The sequence below is a fragment of the Anopheles bellator genome, chromosome 2 (assembly GCF_943735745.2).
Source record: "Anopheles bellator chromosome 2, idAnoBellAS_SP24_06.2, whole genome shotgun sequence".
NCBI lineage: Eukaryota > Metazoa > Arthropoda > Insecta > Diptera > Culicidae > Anopheles > Anopheles bellator.
This window is the reverse complement of record NC_071286.1, coordinates 12,470,388-12,484,095: the sequence shown is the minus strand read 5'-3', so window position 1 is coordinate 12,484,095 and position 13,708 is coordinate 12,470,388. Positions and strand designations below refer to the sequence as shown.

At 46.6% G+C, this 13,708-nt stretch overlaps 4 protein-coding genes across 7 annotated transcripts; 3 read left to right on the top strand and 1 right to left on the bottom strand.

The window, feature by feature from the left end:
• Positions 1-83: 83 nt before the first annotated feature.
• LOC131212616 (serine/threonine-protein phosphatase 6 catalytic subunit) lies at positions 84-1,468 on the top strand. 2 transcript variants are annotated; one of them, XM_058206547.1, is made up of 4 exons: positions 84-343; positions 464-584; positions 654-820; positions 906-1,468. In XM_058206547.1, exons 1-4 carry the CDS (start codon positions 176-178, stop codon positions 1,362-1,364), a joined length of 915 nt encoding a protein of 304 aa, XP_058062530.1. In that variant the 5' UTR covers positions 84-175; the 3' UTR covers positions 1,365-1,468. The 2 variants fall into 2 exon arrangements, with proteins under 2 accessions (XP_058062530.1, XP_058062531.1); XM_058206548.1 differs by having other exon boundaries at positions 464-592; positions 662-820.
• Positions 1,469-1,586: 118 nt separating this feature from the next.
• LOC131209175 (protein suppressor of forked) lies at positions 1,587-4,474 on the bottom strand. Its single transcript, XM_058202174.1, has 9 exons — positions 4,378-4,474; positions 4,183-4,296; positions 3,903-4,111; positions 3,448-3,835; positions 3,187-3,378; positions 2,936-3,127; positions 2,624-2,870; positions 1,981-2,544; positions 1,587-1,908 (listed from the first exon to the last, which is right to left on the bottom strand). The coding sequence occupies exons 1-9, from the start codon at positions 4,414-4,416 to the stop codon at positions 1,691-1,693; spliced, it is 2,163 nt and encodes a 720-aa protein (XP_058058157.1). The 5' UTR covers positions 4,417-4,474; the 3' UTR covers positions 1,587-1,690.
• Positions 4,475-5,317: 843 nt separating this feature from the next.
• Positions 5,318-7,034, top strand: LOC131210303 (facilitated trehalose transporter Tret1-like). The gene is made up of 5 exons (XM_058203531.1): positions 5,318-5,375; positions 5,494-5,724; positions 5,791-6,089; positions 6,164-6,418; positions 6,477-7,034. The coding sequence occupies exons 1-5, from the start codon at positions 5,318-5,320 to the stop codon at positions 7,032-7,034; spliced, it is 1,401 nt and encodes a 466-aa protein (XP_058059514.1).
• A 478-nt stretch (positions 7,035-7,512) lies between these two features.
• On the top strand, positions 7,513-13,467 carry LOC131211945 (protein ROP). 3 transcript variants are annotated; one of them, XM_058205635.1, is made up of 8 exons: positions 7,513-7,776; positions 8,506-8,652; positions 8,726-8,881; positions 9,278-9,381; positions 9,654-9,802; positions 9,881-10,655; positions 10,739-10,923; positions 11,004-13,467. In XM_058205635.1, exons 1-8 carry the CDS (start codon positions 7,749-7,751, stop codon positions 11,221-11,223), a joined length of 1,764 nt encoding a protein of 587 aa, XP_058061618.1. In that variant the 5' UTR covers positions 7,513-7,748; the 3' UTR covers positions 11,224-13,467. The 3 variants fall into 3 exon arrangements, with proteins under 3 accessions (XP_058061618.1, XP_058061616.1, XP_058061617.1); XM_058205633.1 differs by having other exon boundaries at positions 11,001-13,467; XM_058205634.1 differs by lacking the exon at positions 9,278-9,381 and adding an exon at positions 8,940-9,043 and having other exon boundaries at positions 11,001-13,467.
• Positions 13,468-13,708: the final 241 nt, after the last annotated feature.

The window sequence follows — 13,708 nt, the reverse complement described above, 5'->3', positions numbered from 1 at the left end:
CCCAGCTGTCGGATGACAGCAGCAAATGCAACAATAAAAAAAGGCTAAAACGGCTGTGTTGATTCGTAGCCAGTTCCCAAGTCCGGTGAGTGTTGCTCCGCGAGATTCTACCACCGTTTCTCGCTTGGGTCCATCGGGGTTTGCACAAAAGCCAACAACGACGCACAATAGAACGATGGCCTCCGAGCTGGACCGTTGGATCGAGATTGCGAAAGAGTGCAAATATCTGCCAGAGAACGATCTCAAAAAGTTGTGCGACATCGTGTGCGAGCTGCTGATGGAGGAATCGAACGTACAACCCGTCAGTACGCCCGTGACGGTGTGCGGCGATATTCACGGCCAGGTATGCGAAAAGATAAAGTGTTTATATTTAGATGAATCACGCTCGTCACCGCGTCGTTGCGTGTGATAAGACACACCGTGGTGAAATGTCTATTTTAATGTCCTATTTCTCTTGGCTTAGTTCTACGATCTAGAGGAACTGTTCCGCACCGGTGGTCCAGTGCCGGACACGAGCTACATCTTTATGGGCGACTTTGTCGATCGCGGGTACTACAGTCTGGAAACGCTCACACGGTTACTCACTTTGAAGGCATGTCGAAAGCTGTTGCGCCAGCTTCGAACAGTTAACCTGATGGCCCCGTATTTTCTACCTTTGCAGGCACGTTATCCGGATAAAATCACGCTCCTCCGAGGGAACCACGAATCGCGCCAGATCACCAAAGTATACGGGTTTTACGACGAGTGTTACACAAAGTACGGCAACGCTAGTCCGTGGAAGTATTGCTGCCGGGTGTTTGACCTGCTCACGATTGCCGCGGTAAGCCGCAGTATAAAGCAACTGTTACTGTTGGAAGTTAATTACACTGGTTGCCTAATCAATCTTCCGTCGTGTTTCGTTGTAGCTAATCGATGAGAGTGTGCTGTGTGTGCACGGTGGCCTTAGCCCGGAGATTAAAACGCTCGATCAAATCCGCACCATTAACCGTGACCAAGAGATACCGCACAAGGGTGCGTTCTGTGATCTGGTGTGGTCCGATCCGGACGATATTGACACGTGGGCCGAAAGTCCTCGAGGCGCGGGGTGGCTATTTGGTATGGAAGTAACGGTGGACTTTATGCAGATCAATGACCTGAACCTAATTTGTCGGGCGCATCAGCTTGTGCATGAGGGCATCAACTATCAGTTTCATCAGAGGCTGGTAACGGTCTGGTCAGCACCGAACTACTGTTACCGCTGTGGCAACGTGGCCTCAATACTGTCCCTAAACGGCAAGGACGACCCGGTGGTTAAAATATTCAAAGCTGTCCCGAATGAGCAACGAGTCATACCGAGCCAACGCATCACTCCCTACTTTCTGTAGGAGCTCCCGCCTCTACCACACTCTGTGCCCTTCCGATTAGTTTAAGCTGACGATCTGGCGTGGCCGCTCCTATTGTTGATGTACACACTTTTGCGCAATAAACGATGTGCTTCAAAGAAGGAAGTGAAATGGATACGAAACGATCGCGTGGTGCGATCTTATGGTTGGCGGGAAGTTCGGTTTACAGTGGTGATTGTTTATTGTGTCGAGCTGCAATTGCGTCTACTATATTCTTCAAGTGGAAAAACCGAAAACCCCTTCGTCATTACTGTTAAGTGTATAATTTACATTTTTTCAGGCAGTGCAAAAGCGACCATATGCGACGTTTACTTGAATCGCTTCTGCTGCCTTAATCGATAGATATCGTTTGCTGGTGGGGCGGGAGTGACGCCTTCATCGTCACTGTCGTCACCTCCCGGTGCCATACGGCGTCGTTTCAGGCCTCCCTCGCCCGCGAATGCGCTATCGTCCACAATCCAGTGGACGGATTTGGCCAAATCGAAGAGACGCTGTTCGGCCGTACTATCGCTAGGGGGCGGTGGTACTGCAGAGAAAAAAAGAAAGATCGGAGTCATTACCCTGCATTCGCGGTAGCCCCCTGTCCCCAGAAACTTACCTTCCGGCAGCTGGATGCGATTGAACACCTCGATCAACTTATCCACAGCCACGAACGGTCCTTGAAAACTGATCGGTGGCGGCAGTATGGCGCACAGAGCGGCCAGTGCCGCCGGCTGTGGAAAAGCCCCACCCGGAACGGGATGTTCACCGGGGAATGCGTTCGGTTTCGGCTTGTACGGTATCATTTGACTAAAGTCGGGACGGGCCAGCTGCACTGGTTGTTCCGTTGGTTCTGGTGCGGGCGGCGCAGCTGGTTTCACGCCCGTCACACTTAGTATACCGTGGGTTTCAGTGTAGCCGATCGATTTTAACTCCGACGACGAGCACGGATATAAATCAAGAAATTTGTACCGATCCACCAGCTGGGCCGTTTCTTTGCCTTCGAACTCTTTCAGCTTTTCCAGCACCGCACTGCGGCGCCGCTCTACCTTGACGATACTCGACAGATCGCCAATGTTGGACTCGAACTCGAGAAAACGATTCCACACCTCCACCGAGAGCTGCGGCGTTAGGCCCCCCGAAGAGAGAACCCGTTCGAACAGCACACGGGTATTGTTGTCCTCTGGCAAATCGGTCGTAAAAGGGGGAGCATTAAGTTTCGCACTACTTTCTTTCGTCTAAACCATTCCATCGCTATTTACCGTTTAAATGGGACAAATAGTCAATGTAACACATGACGTACTCCGGGCTACCACCGAATCGTTTAAGCCCAAGCTCAAATATCCGAAAGGCGATGTCTTTGTCCTTACTGCAGTAGTACTCCATCAATGCTGCGGCTACAAACACGTGATACGTGGAGCGAACGTCTTCGCGGGCTTTCTTGAAAACGGCCCGTGCCGATTTGATGCCTTCTGCTCGCCGCGCAAATTTCATATATTGAATATACGCCTACGGGAAGATGAAACGCTAACTTCGCTAGGTCCGATCGGTCACCGTTACCCTTTGGAGCTTACCAGTGTCGGATCGATATCGTTAATGGCGAGATACTTATTGTACATCTGGTGCACTTTATCGTACTTCAAGCGGCCCTCTTCGAAATCGGCGTACGCGAAGTAGAGGAGTGCGTTGCGACTCAAAACCGAGTTAATTGCCCGCTCAAGAATGTTAGCCGCCTCGTCGCTGAACACTTTTGCAGCATTAAGATCCTGGTGAGGTGAGCAAGAACATTAGGATCATCACAACAGCCCGCGAACAAAGCGCTTACCCCCTTTTCCGCCAACAACTTAGAGCTCTGATCCAAATACTGTGCAGCCTGATGCCACACGGCCGGATGGTGCGTGAGCACCAAAAGACACTGTTCGATAGCAAACATTACGCGCCGAGTAACGAGCGCATTATCTTCGCTGCGCAATGGGTTGGACTTTTCGAAAGCAATATACTTCTTCCAGAGCTCAACCTGTGGACATTGGTCGAAACCATTACAATCGTTGCTACAAATACCGTTAATCGTTGTTCCGCAGCATACCTGTTTAACCTCTTCCTTTGTGACGGTTGGCGGAACTGCCGGCAGATTGCGATTAAGCCCTTTCGTAACGATCTCCAACTCTTTCGCCACCCTCCTAGCATTCATGTAGTCTCGTGAACGCTCCAGACTCATCTTTTCCGATATGATGGGGTTAATGTTCTGCTCAAACGCAATATAGTCCTTCCACAAGTGTTCGATACCGATTATGGGCGTGATGACCGCCCGTTGGTACACCTTTCGTACGGCAGTAATTTTTTGGTTCTCCGCGTAGCTTCCAACTGCCTCGACGCTTTTCAGGAACGCTATATAGTCTGTCCAGATGGAGAAGGAGTGCAAATCCATGCCTATTTTTTCTAGCGCGAAATCGTAAGCCTGCGCCATTTTTTCCCTGTGCAAAGTAATTGGCTATCATGAGTATCTTTCTTTTCGTGACATACCACCACGCACACACTTACTTGTGGGTGCTAAGTCCGACTTTCGTTTCCTTAACATAGGTCAGATACAGTTTCCACAGATCGATGTTGAGGATTTTTACCAAACAGCGCTGGAACAGTTTCTCCACGCGCTCATAATTCCGGTACTTCATCTCCTGCTCAATGTACACTTTCCAGTACCGAGCAGTAGTCGGGAAAACGCTGACGAGCGATTCGTACAGTGAACGTACCTAGACGGATACAAGAAATGTAATGCAACGGAGCCGGAAAGTAGTTCCCTCCGAATCAACAAACACCATACCTCGTTCACATGTCGACCTTGGCCTTCGCGCACCAATAGAGACCACGACTCTACATCGAACGGACGAACCTCGACGGTTTGCTGTGCTCGCACCAGTCTTTCGTGGCCCCATTCCTAAAACACAGCGCCAACCATTCAGTAAATAAAATCATTCAGCCTCCCAGCATATCACTCCCACCGACACCAAACACTCACGATATCAAACTTGAGTTGATCCTTTAGCTGTTGAGTCATGTTGAGACTGAATGCCCCTATCCGCTGCCTAATGTAACTTTGTCAGCGGGCAGACTGGTTCGTTCCGATCAGCCGGGAGAGTGTCGCCAGTTGGGCTGCAATCGTATTAGTTTTTATTTTAATAAAATCTTGTGCACCTGCTTGAACCAAAGTTTCAATGTTGTGCCTGGAAAACGCCACCAAACGCCGATGTCACTGTCAAACGCGTTGTTTGACGAACTTTGCCAAGATCGTTACAGAACGCGAATACGCGCACGAACAAGGTTAATAGAGATTAAATTGCTATGGAAAGTTGAAATTTGGAACACCATCAGAAAACGGTTGTAACGTTTTATTTTGTAATTTTATTTTTTTCCCATGATGCACGAAAAATTTGCGAGACAGTTTAGTGAAAAATTATAATGTCACACCCCGAAATGGGTAATTCATCATTTTTGGAAACCTCACATCCAATGTATGTGTGTTGAAGTGTGATAAGAAAGATTTTAATCCGATTAGAAGATATGGCCTATATCTGCAAACGCGGGCCGGCCAAGTGTATTACGATGCTGAGTAGTATAGTTTTTAACTGTACAACAAGGTAAGATCGGATTACAATAGCATCAAAACAGTATTGTAGTGAATTCACAGCATAAGATGATTAAAACAACCTTGTGAAGTAAAAAATGTATGCATGTAAGGCCCATCACATCGGTGACTCACTTCAGATATTGAACTGTAAGAAGCAATTGATAACACACTGTATGGCAACGGCGGTTTACCAAAGCGTGGCTGTTATCTTAGTTTATCTAAGTAACTGACCCGAATGGGCTTTTTCGGGTTGGATTTTAAACATTGAACGCCAGTGTTTTTGTCGCTCTGTTACGGGTCAGAGGCGCGGGATACTAACGAAAGCAACATGATGATTAATCTTCGATATCGTTTCGCCAATCAAAACCAATATATAGCAGCCTTAACAGGTATTGTGGTTTTGAGATTTGTTGGTTTGTTATCGCGAGCTTCTTTCATTGTGCTCTGTAGTGTATTGATGAATTCTATGTAAATTACTCACCTTTGGCTCTGTTTTCTCCGTGTCAGCATCCTATGTCGCACTTTCCGCCGGAATGGTGTATGGTTGGGCCGCTCCGGCCGGTCCACGACTCGTAGGAGACGGAGAAGGCCATCTCGCGCTAAACAGTGACCAATTCTCCTGGGCTGTAGCCTTTACGCCCATGGGTGCTGCTCTCGTTGCTATACCGTGCGGAAGGATGCTCAAGTCCTTGGGACGTAAGAACGCGATACTTTTTTTTGTCATACCTCTTCTGATGGGTAAGCTAGCGTTTGCCGACGATCTCATACGGATCGCGGACATTAATGGTGCCCCCTCTTCTGCAGGTTGGACACTTCTGACATTTGCACAAGTCATACCAATGATGTACATAGGACGACTGTGCCAAGGAGCTGCAGTAGGTGGCCTTACGATCTCTCTGCCAATCTACATCGGTGAAATAGCGAACGAAAAAATTCGTGGCACAGTTGGAAGTTTTTTCCAGTTGATGCTTAACCTGGGCATGCTCATTTCGTTCAGCGTATCCACCGCAGTCAATATATTTCAGCTGAACGTCATATCTGGATTTTTGTTACTAATCTTTGGTCCAATGTTCATGTTCATGCCGGAAACACCAGCTTTTTTGGTAAGAGACAGATTCAGCCTTAGAAATACGAAATACTAAGCTTAATCTTGGGCACCATTGTACCTACCTTTCAGCTACAACTAGGCTACAAAAATAAAGCAATTGAAGTGTTAAAGTGGCTCGAAGGCCCAAGGTGTGGTGCTGCTACACAGATAGAGCTGCTGCAAAATCAACAGGATGCGCTCATGAACCAACCCAAGAGAACCCTCAAAAGCTCTCTCCTGGAACCGAGAACGAGGAGTGCGCTGTTGGCTATGATTGGTTTAGTAGCTTTTCTTCAATTGTCCGGAATTAATGCCGTTCTCTTTTATGCCACCGATATTTTTATGGTATGTTCCCAATACCAATAATAGATAACGTACCCTAAGACTGTTCTCTCGCCAACAGAATGCCTCAGACTCCTTGAACTATCAGGTTGCAACCATCATTGTTGGCGCTATGCAGGTGGTCGGAACAGTAGTGGCTTCAGTTGCCGTCGATCGTGTAGGACGCCGATGGTTGCTGATGATTTCTGGCGTGATCATGTGTGCCTCACACGTAACGCTGGGTGTGTACTTTCATCTACTACACAATGACCCGATCCGGATGGAAAACCAAGAATGGGTACCAGTGTTATCACTGTCGGCCTTCGTTACAATGTTTTCCGTCGGTTTCGGCCCGGTGCCTTGGATTATGATCGGTGAAATATTTGCCATCGATATTAAGGAGTTTGCCGGCTCGTTGGCAATTTTCACCAACTTCGGGCTGTCGCTGTTGGTCACCAAGACCTTCAATCCTCTCCGCGAGGGACTCGGTGAGGCCGGTACATTCTGGCTGTTTGCCGGTTTCTGCCTTTTGGGTGCGGTGTTTGTGTTTCTGTTTGTGCCCGAAACCAAAGGTAAGTCTTTTGCCCAGATACAGAGCAGACTGACCGGAGACAAGCTACAGTGTCGGGCGGAAAAGTAGATTGCTCCGAGGGAAAGGCAGCATAAAGTACAAAATCCTCAACAACTGCTAGTTCGGGCGTAGCAATTTTATGTATCATTTAACAAAATAGATTGCTGGCAAAAACACCAAAATTAGTTTTTGCTTATTATACTTGTATTAACCACCAATCATCCGAACATTGCAAAAGATTATTTTTCCACGTCCACTAGTGACCCAAATATGAATTCGGCACGTAGCGAAAGATGGCCCAAACCTAGAATCAAGTCTTGCCGTTTGAAGCTCTACGTGATTACGAAAAAACCGGCAACACTGCAACTGCGTCAAATTTTGACGTTCATCTTTCTCTGCTTCTTTCTGATGATGCTATTTCACTCTAGCATCAGCTATCCCTGAGAGAGAAAAGAGAAATATAGAGACCGGGAACGCAGATTGCTCATCAGGCGGGTCAGAAAATATACACAGAAAGAGTTCAGTTTTCTCACTTTCAAACAAAAATTTAAGCGGACGGATGCGTTTTGTGTTTCGCGCAAGTATAGTGTAGTATACGATATACTATACCGGCACTGTAATCGGGGATCGAACTAATTTCAACACTAGTTTTGCGCACGAGTTCGTTTCGAACATCCGCTAGCGTGCGTTGTTTGTGTGCGTTTAAGAGATAGAATTTCCTGTCAAGTTGTACGTGTTTTCGGTTAAAGTACTCGTACGTGTGTAAAAGGCAAAAAAGTAAAGATGGCACTGAAGCTGCTGGTTGGTCAAAGTGAGTTTTTCGTTTACCATATAAAAGCACTTCGCAGTCCACAGTGCAGCCGCTGGGGAATTTAATGGGTCTGCCTGTTGGTCTGGAATTCAATCGGTCTGAAACCCTCCAATGTCAATTCGTGAACAGTGCCCCTCCCGTTTCCATGGCGAATGTGCAGAAGAAAAGATGGTGACTAATCCCTCAGCGCCTATTGTTCATCGTCTCCTTTCGCATATGCCATTCCCCATTCAAACACATTATCTTCCCTTATCATTGATAAAAATGCGCTTACCGCAAATTTTGTAGCAATTGAATAGAGCACGCAGATCAAAACGTACAACGCAGTGGACCCTTTTGAGGGAGAAAATTTTCCCGGTATTGATTTTCTGACTGCACTTGCGCACCACCACAACAAAGAATGAGTGTGAGCCAACTACCGCACGTCCTGATGGGTCGCCTCTTTGGCCGGAGGAGGGAAAGCAGGAATCGTAGGAGGGCGGCAAGCTGCCGCAGCGCACAATCAAAACAATGTTTTTAATATATGTTTCGTACGCAAACGGACCAAAATCTAGTTGCGGCATTTAGTACAAACATGAAGCGCGAGGATTAGTACGAAAAGTGAAACAAACTTGTGTGACTCATTTGACAAAGCATGACTCATTTGCCACCGGCAGAGGAATTTATTCCAAGAGCAACATTTGTTTACGTTGTCGTAATGAATTTTCCAATCGAATCCGCCCATTGCAGAGATTATGAACGAGGTCGTCCGCAGTAAGACGAAAGCGGACGGCAAACCCGGAATGGAGTGGCGAATCATGATCGTCGACCAGCTGGCGATGCGCATGGTCTCGGCTTGCACCAAAATGCACGAAATCAGTGCCGAGGGTATCACCCGTAAGTAGAAAGGAGCGATAGGTTGTGGTGCTTTTGAAGGGATTGACGACGCCAACTTGCTTTCCGTACACAGTGGTGGAGGACATCAACAAGAAGCGCGAACCGCTGCCTGCGATCGAAGCAGTCTACTTGATCACGCCGTCCGAAGATTCGATCCGTTTGTTGATGCGAGATTTCGAAAATCCGGCCAAACCAACGTACAAAGCAGCCCACGTGTTCTTCTCGGAAGGTAAGTGTTGCCGATCAACATTGCCATTGGCCAAACTAAACTCCTGTCTGACCGTTAGCCTTACCTGACCACCTATTTGAAATCCTGAAAAAGGGCTTGGTTGTGAAGCACATGAAAACGTGTCAAGAGCTGAACATTGCATTTATTGCATACGAGGCACAGGTGAATATGAGTTGCATTTTCTGATGGTTGCCTAAGCGAGTAGTTACTAAAACCCGCTCAGAATATCTAACCCGGGTCCGGTGGAAGATGGAAATACATTGTTTGGGTATACTGCTTCAGACAGCGGGTTCACGATCAATCATCACTCTAACGAGTGCTGCATAATCATCTACTAATTCTAAAGTGATTGTTCTCTCATTTAACACCGCTAACACTCCACTAATCGCGCTCCAGTTTGTCCGGAGGAACTGTTCAACGATATTTGCAAGTCCGTTGTGTCGCGAAAGATCAAGACGTTGAAGGAAATCAACATCGCTTTCCTTCCCTACGAGTCGCAGGTTTGCAGAGCTTTTGTAGATGAGTTGTTGTAATAATTGTACTATTCTTCCTGTTTTTTTTTAACTTATGTTTTTCTTTCCTATGTTAGTTTTGGTATTTAAATAATCATATCATGGCTTTATATCTCATTTGCTACAGTCTTGAAAATAACAGCACATTGTTTCATTTTTTAGACCGAATGCTTTGAAACCTGTACCGTAGCTTGTTTTATACCGCAATACTCTATGTAATATGGCGGGTACTATAAATAACAATTTCAATGTCACCACAGGTGTATTCGCTGGACTCACCGGTTACCTTCCAGTGTGCGTACTCTCCGGCGTTGGCTTCGGCACGTAGTGGCAACATGGAGCGTATCGCCGAACAGATTGCAACGCTGTGCGCTACACTGGGCGAGTATCCTTCCGTGCGCTACCGTAGGTAAGAATCACTCTTAGCACTAAGCTCCAGTTCCGCCCAAATATCGGTTAATTTACGAATCGCTACTTTCATCCCCAGCGAATGGGACGGTAACGTAGAGCTGGCCCAGATGGTGCAGCAGAAACTGGATGCTTACAAGGCGGACGAACCGACGATGGGCGAAGGCCCGGAGAAGGCCCGTTCACAGCTGCTGATTCTCGACCGTGGTTTCGATTGTGTTTCGCCGCTCCTGCACGAACTAACGCTGCAGGCGATGGCCTACGATCTGCTGCCGATCGTGAACGATGTGTACAAGTTTATCCCGTCGCCGAACGCGGCCGAGAAAGAGGTGTTGTTGGATGAGAACGACGATCTTTGGGTAGACCTGCGCCACCAGCACATTGCGGTGGTATCACAGAGTGTGACTCAGTATCTGAAATCGTTCACCGAGTCGAAGCGGTTGACGCAGAGCGAGAAGCAATCGATGAAAGATCTGTCGCAGATGATCAAAAAGATGCCCCAGTACCAGAAGCAGCTGTCCAAGTACTCGACGCATCTGCACCTGGCCGAAGATTGCATGAAGTCCTACCAGGGCTATGTGGACAAGCTGTGCCGCGTGGAGCAAGACCTGGCGATGGGGACCGACGCCGAGGGCGAGAAGATTAAGGATCACATGCGCAACATCGTGCCGATTTTGCTCGATCAAAACGTGTCGAACTACGACAAGGTGCGCATCATTGCGCTGTACGTTATGATTAAGAACGGCATTTCCGAGGAAAACCTCACCAAACTGGTCACCCATGCGCAGATCGACCAAAAGGAACGTGAAATGATCAACAATTTAACTCACCTGGGCATTAATGTTATTGCCGACGTAAGTACTGGCCACCTAGAGCCGATGTTTTGTGTGTTTTTTTTTATCTAATACTGTCATGCTTGCCACCGTTTGATGCGCAGGGTAATCGCAAGAAGCCCTACACCGTGACAAGAAAGGAGCGCATCAATGAGCACACCTACCAAATGTCCCGCTGGACACCGATCATCAAGGACATTATGGAGGATTCGATCGATAACAAGTTGGACGAGCGTCATTTCCCCTTCCTCGGAGGGCGAAAGACAGCTGGTTTCCATGCACCCACCAGGTAAGAACCAGGTGACTCTAAAGCGAGACCAGAACGACTGATTTTAACGAGATTTCCTTCTTCGTTACGACTTGTAGTAGCGCACGCTACGGCCACTGGCACAAGGATAAGTCACAGACGGCCGTGAAGAACGTACCGAGGCTGATTGTGTTCGTCGTTGGAGGCTGCAGCTACTCGGAGATTCGCTGCGCGTATGAAGTTACGGCCGCCGTCAAGAACTGGGAGGTGTACATTGGGTCGTCTCACATCCTCACGCCGGAGACATTCCTCAGTGATCTCGGTTCGCTTAACAAGGAGTAAACTCCTTTCGATGCTGCTACTGCAGGAACCGTGCCCATTTAGTGGGAACGCTTCATGATGGTGATGTGTGTTTCGGTCTCCCTGTCCCTGTGATTCTCGCAGTCGCGGGACAACCTTCCAAACGAGTTTGAACAAAGATCGTGTTACCCTAGTAAAGCGTAAGCAACTAACGTTCGAAGGACGTTTCCATAAACACTTACAGACACTGCAGTGGGCACCGCTATTGAAGTAGAAAAACCACTGCGCCAACACCAAGGATTTTCCCTCCATAATGGTTTGAGACAGATTATGAAACAGCAAAGAACGACCGGCACTAAACTCCGGATGTGACATAGATCAAGTTGCGTTACTTTGCTTGTTAGTTAGTTGGTTGAACCTTTATGACATTCCTGCTAGGAAGAATACGGATGTACTTTGGATGAGCCTCTTGCCCTCAGCGCAATTTATTGCACTTTGTTCATACTAACGCATTATTCACTCTGTATAGCATTGTTTTTTATGGTTTTTAATTAGAATATTGTTACAATGTGAATAGTAGATACGGTTTGTTTTAGCGTTATTTTATTTTGAACTTTAAAGCGTGTTCTCTTCAGAGAATCGGTTTGCTGTGTTATGGACACGGTTTGTGACAAATTCCTTTCACCTTGCTCGAGTAGTCGTATGGCTTCTACTTCTAGGCATCGGCTCAACAAAAGTTGCCCGAGGAACCACGGTGATCACAATGTTATGAACGTATTGTGACCGATAATAAGCAATGCCACGACGATAAGGAGGTCGACAGAAGTGAATGCACCATACTCTGTATTGGCACGAAGTTTGAATAATAAATGCGCAGTCACATTATAGAGTTAATATACACGAACCAACCACAACCGTACACAAACAGATCCAACAGACAAAGCATATATATATACATATACATTTAACAAACAAATCGCATATATACATGCATATATCCTAGCGTTAAAAGAAGGAAAAAGATAGACACGATGTTTACTCTAAATTATTAATTAGTTTTAAAACCAAACCGTTGATGTCGAGAAGCGTTCGTCATTGATTGTCTTTCGACCAAATCTGCGGTCGCGCGAAATCATCGTCATTAACCCCTCAAAAATAAAGGAACGAACGAGGCTACTGTTACGGGGCCGGGGCAAAAGGTGGCCACTAGGAGCATCGCTTCACAGCTGCTTTTGCCATGCTGCATAAGCCTGCAGCACATGTGGGTCTGCCATTGTCCGTTATTAGTTGCAGCAGCAAAATCAATTATGCTATCGATCATGCCCGCTTTAAGATAATACAATTAAGGCGCACTATGGCGAAGAAAATCTCCGGAGCCGAATGCGTTGGGTGCGAAACCCAAACACAATACAGAAAAAATAACGAAAATTTAAAATTCATTCTTCCCTCTCTCCTAGCTGTTTCATTCTTCTTCGGATAAAGTAAAGCGAAGGAACTAGTTTGCGAGTATGGGCGTTGTATAGAAAAAAATCTACAGTTGATGAGAAAAGAGAGAAAAAATGTTTCAAAAACGCAATCAAAAAAGCATAAATAAACGAACAATTATCACATATTTATCTTTTTGGCACCTACATTCAAGAGGCAAAGTCCGGAAGCGTTGCGCACTGCGAAACGCATTAACGAATGGCGGAGATTCAAACTGGTGAGAAACGGGAGTAAAATGACACAGTGAAACTACAATAATCTGCTGAAAACAATTGGAAGTCAGCAAAAACCGATTAGCCTAGCACCTCTTTAAATCTATTTCTTCGAGCGTTCAATTATTAACTCATAGCATATGTAATACACTTAGTGGCGCGAGAGTAAAGCATTCAAAAAACTGTAGATATAATCGAAAGAACACCGAAACGGACCGGAAGTGGTATGATTGATTACCAACTCCGGATTTTCGTAAGAAGCTGTACCAACGATCATCCTCTCGATCGGGTGTGCGGAAAGGTCCCGGGGGCGATCGAGGATCGCTTGCCTCGGGTGCTTGGAAACCGATTCTCTTGCACGAACGTGTTGTGTAAGGACAGCAACAGAGCCCACCGAGAGCAAATAATCGCAATCCTCGTTGGGCACACGCTGGAATTGGCCACCACTCTTAGAGTAACCGCTTAGTTTTGACGTTAAACGTTGTTAATTTTCCGCTCTTCATAAAGTGTAAAACCTTGCTGCTGATCATTTCTCAACAAGTTGCATTTGTTTTCCTTCGCTACACACGTTTTCTCCAGTTTCAACGAATAGACAATTGTATCAATAAATATTTATCCAAAAAATGTGCGTTCGAAGTTGGATTCGTTTCCATCGTGTTTCTCTATCCGAAGTGGCGTTTGTAGCGAAAACGTTCGTTTATTTTTTACAACATTGAAGGATTGAAGGATTGCCGCTTCGAGCACTTTCAAGCAAAGCACCCAGCTCCTTGCCTTCTATCGGTACCATGGCAACCGATTCCGGTGTTTGTTCATTGCAAAGAAAAGTCTTC

What these genes read in the sequence shown, in the direction of transcription:
- LOC131212616 (XM_058206547.1), top strand. Translation starts at nt 176, where the DNA reads ATGGCCTCCGAGCTGGACCGTTGGATCGAGATTGCGAAAGAGTGCAAA. An exon ending in GCGGCGATATTCACGGCCAG is followed by an intron (nt 344 to 463) that starts GTATGCGAAAAG and finishes CTCTTGGCTTAG; the next exon opens with TTCTACGATCTAGAGGAACT. An exon ending in AACGCTCACACGGTTACTCA is followed by an intron (nt 585 to 653) that starts CTTTGAAGGCAT and finishes CGTATTTTCTAC; the next exon opens with CTTTGCAGGCACGTTATCCG.
- LOC131211945 (XM_058205633.1), top strand. Translation starts at nt 7,749, where the DNA reads ATGGCACTGAAGCTGCTGGTTGGTCAAA. An exon ending in CCACGTGTTCTTCTCGGAAG is followed by an intron (nt 8,882 to 9,277) that starts GTAAGTGTTGCC and finishes ATCGCGCTCCAG; the next exon opens with TTTGTCCGGAGGAACTGTTC. An exon ending in GCATTAATGTTATTGCCGAC is followed by an intron (nt 10,656 to 10,738) that starts GTAAGTACTGGC and finishes TTTGATGCGCAG; the next exon opens with GGTAATCGCAAGAAGCCCTA.
- LOC131210303 (XM_058203531.1), top strand. Translation starts at nt 5,318, where the DNA reads ATGATTAATCTTCGATATCGTTTCGCCAATCAAAACCAATATATAGCA. An exon ending in ATATATAGCAGCCTTAACAG is followed by an intron (nt 5,376 to 5,493) that starts GTATTGTGGTTT and finishes TCTCCGTGTCAG; the next exon opens with CATCCTATGTCGCACTTTCC. An exon ending in ATGCCACCGATATTTTTATG is followed by an intron (nt 6,419 to 6,476) that starts GTATGTTCCCAA and finishes TCTCGCCAACAG; the next exon opens with AATGCCTCAGACTCCTTGAA.
- LOC131209175 (XM_058202174.1), bottom strand. Translation starts at nt 4,416, where the DNA reads ATGACTCAACAGCTAAAGGATCAACTCAAGTTTGATATC. An exon ending in AAGGTCGACATGTGAACGAG is followed by an intron (nt 4,112 to 4,182) that starts GTATGGTGTTTG and finishes GTATCCGTCTAG; the next exon opens with GTACGTTCACTGTACGAATC. An exon ending in CTATTTGTCCCATTTAAACG is followed by an intron (nt 2,545 to 2,623) that starts GTAAATAGCGAT and finishes CCGATTTGCCAG; the next exon opens with AGGACAACAATACCCGTGTG.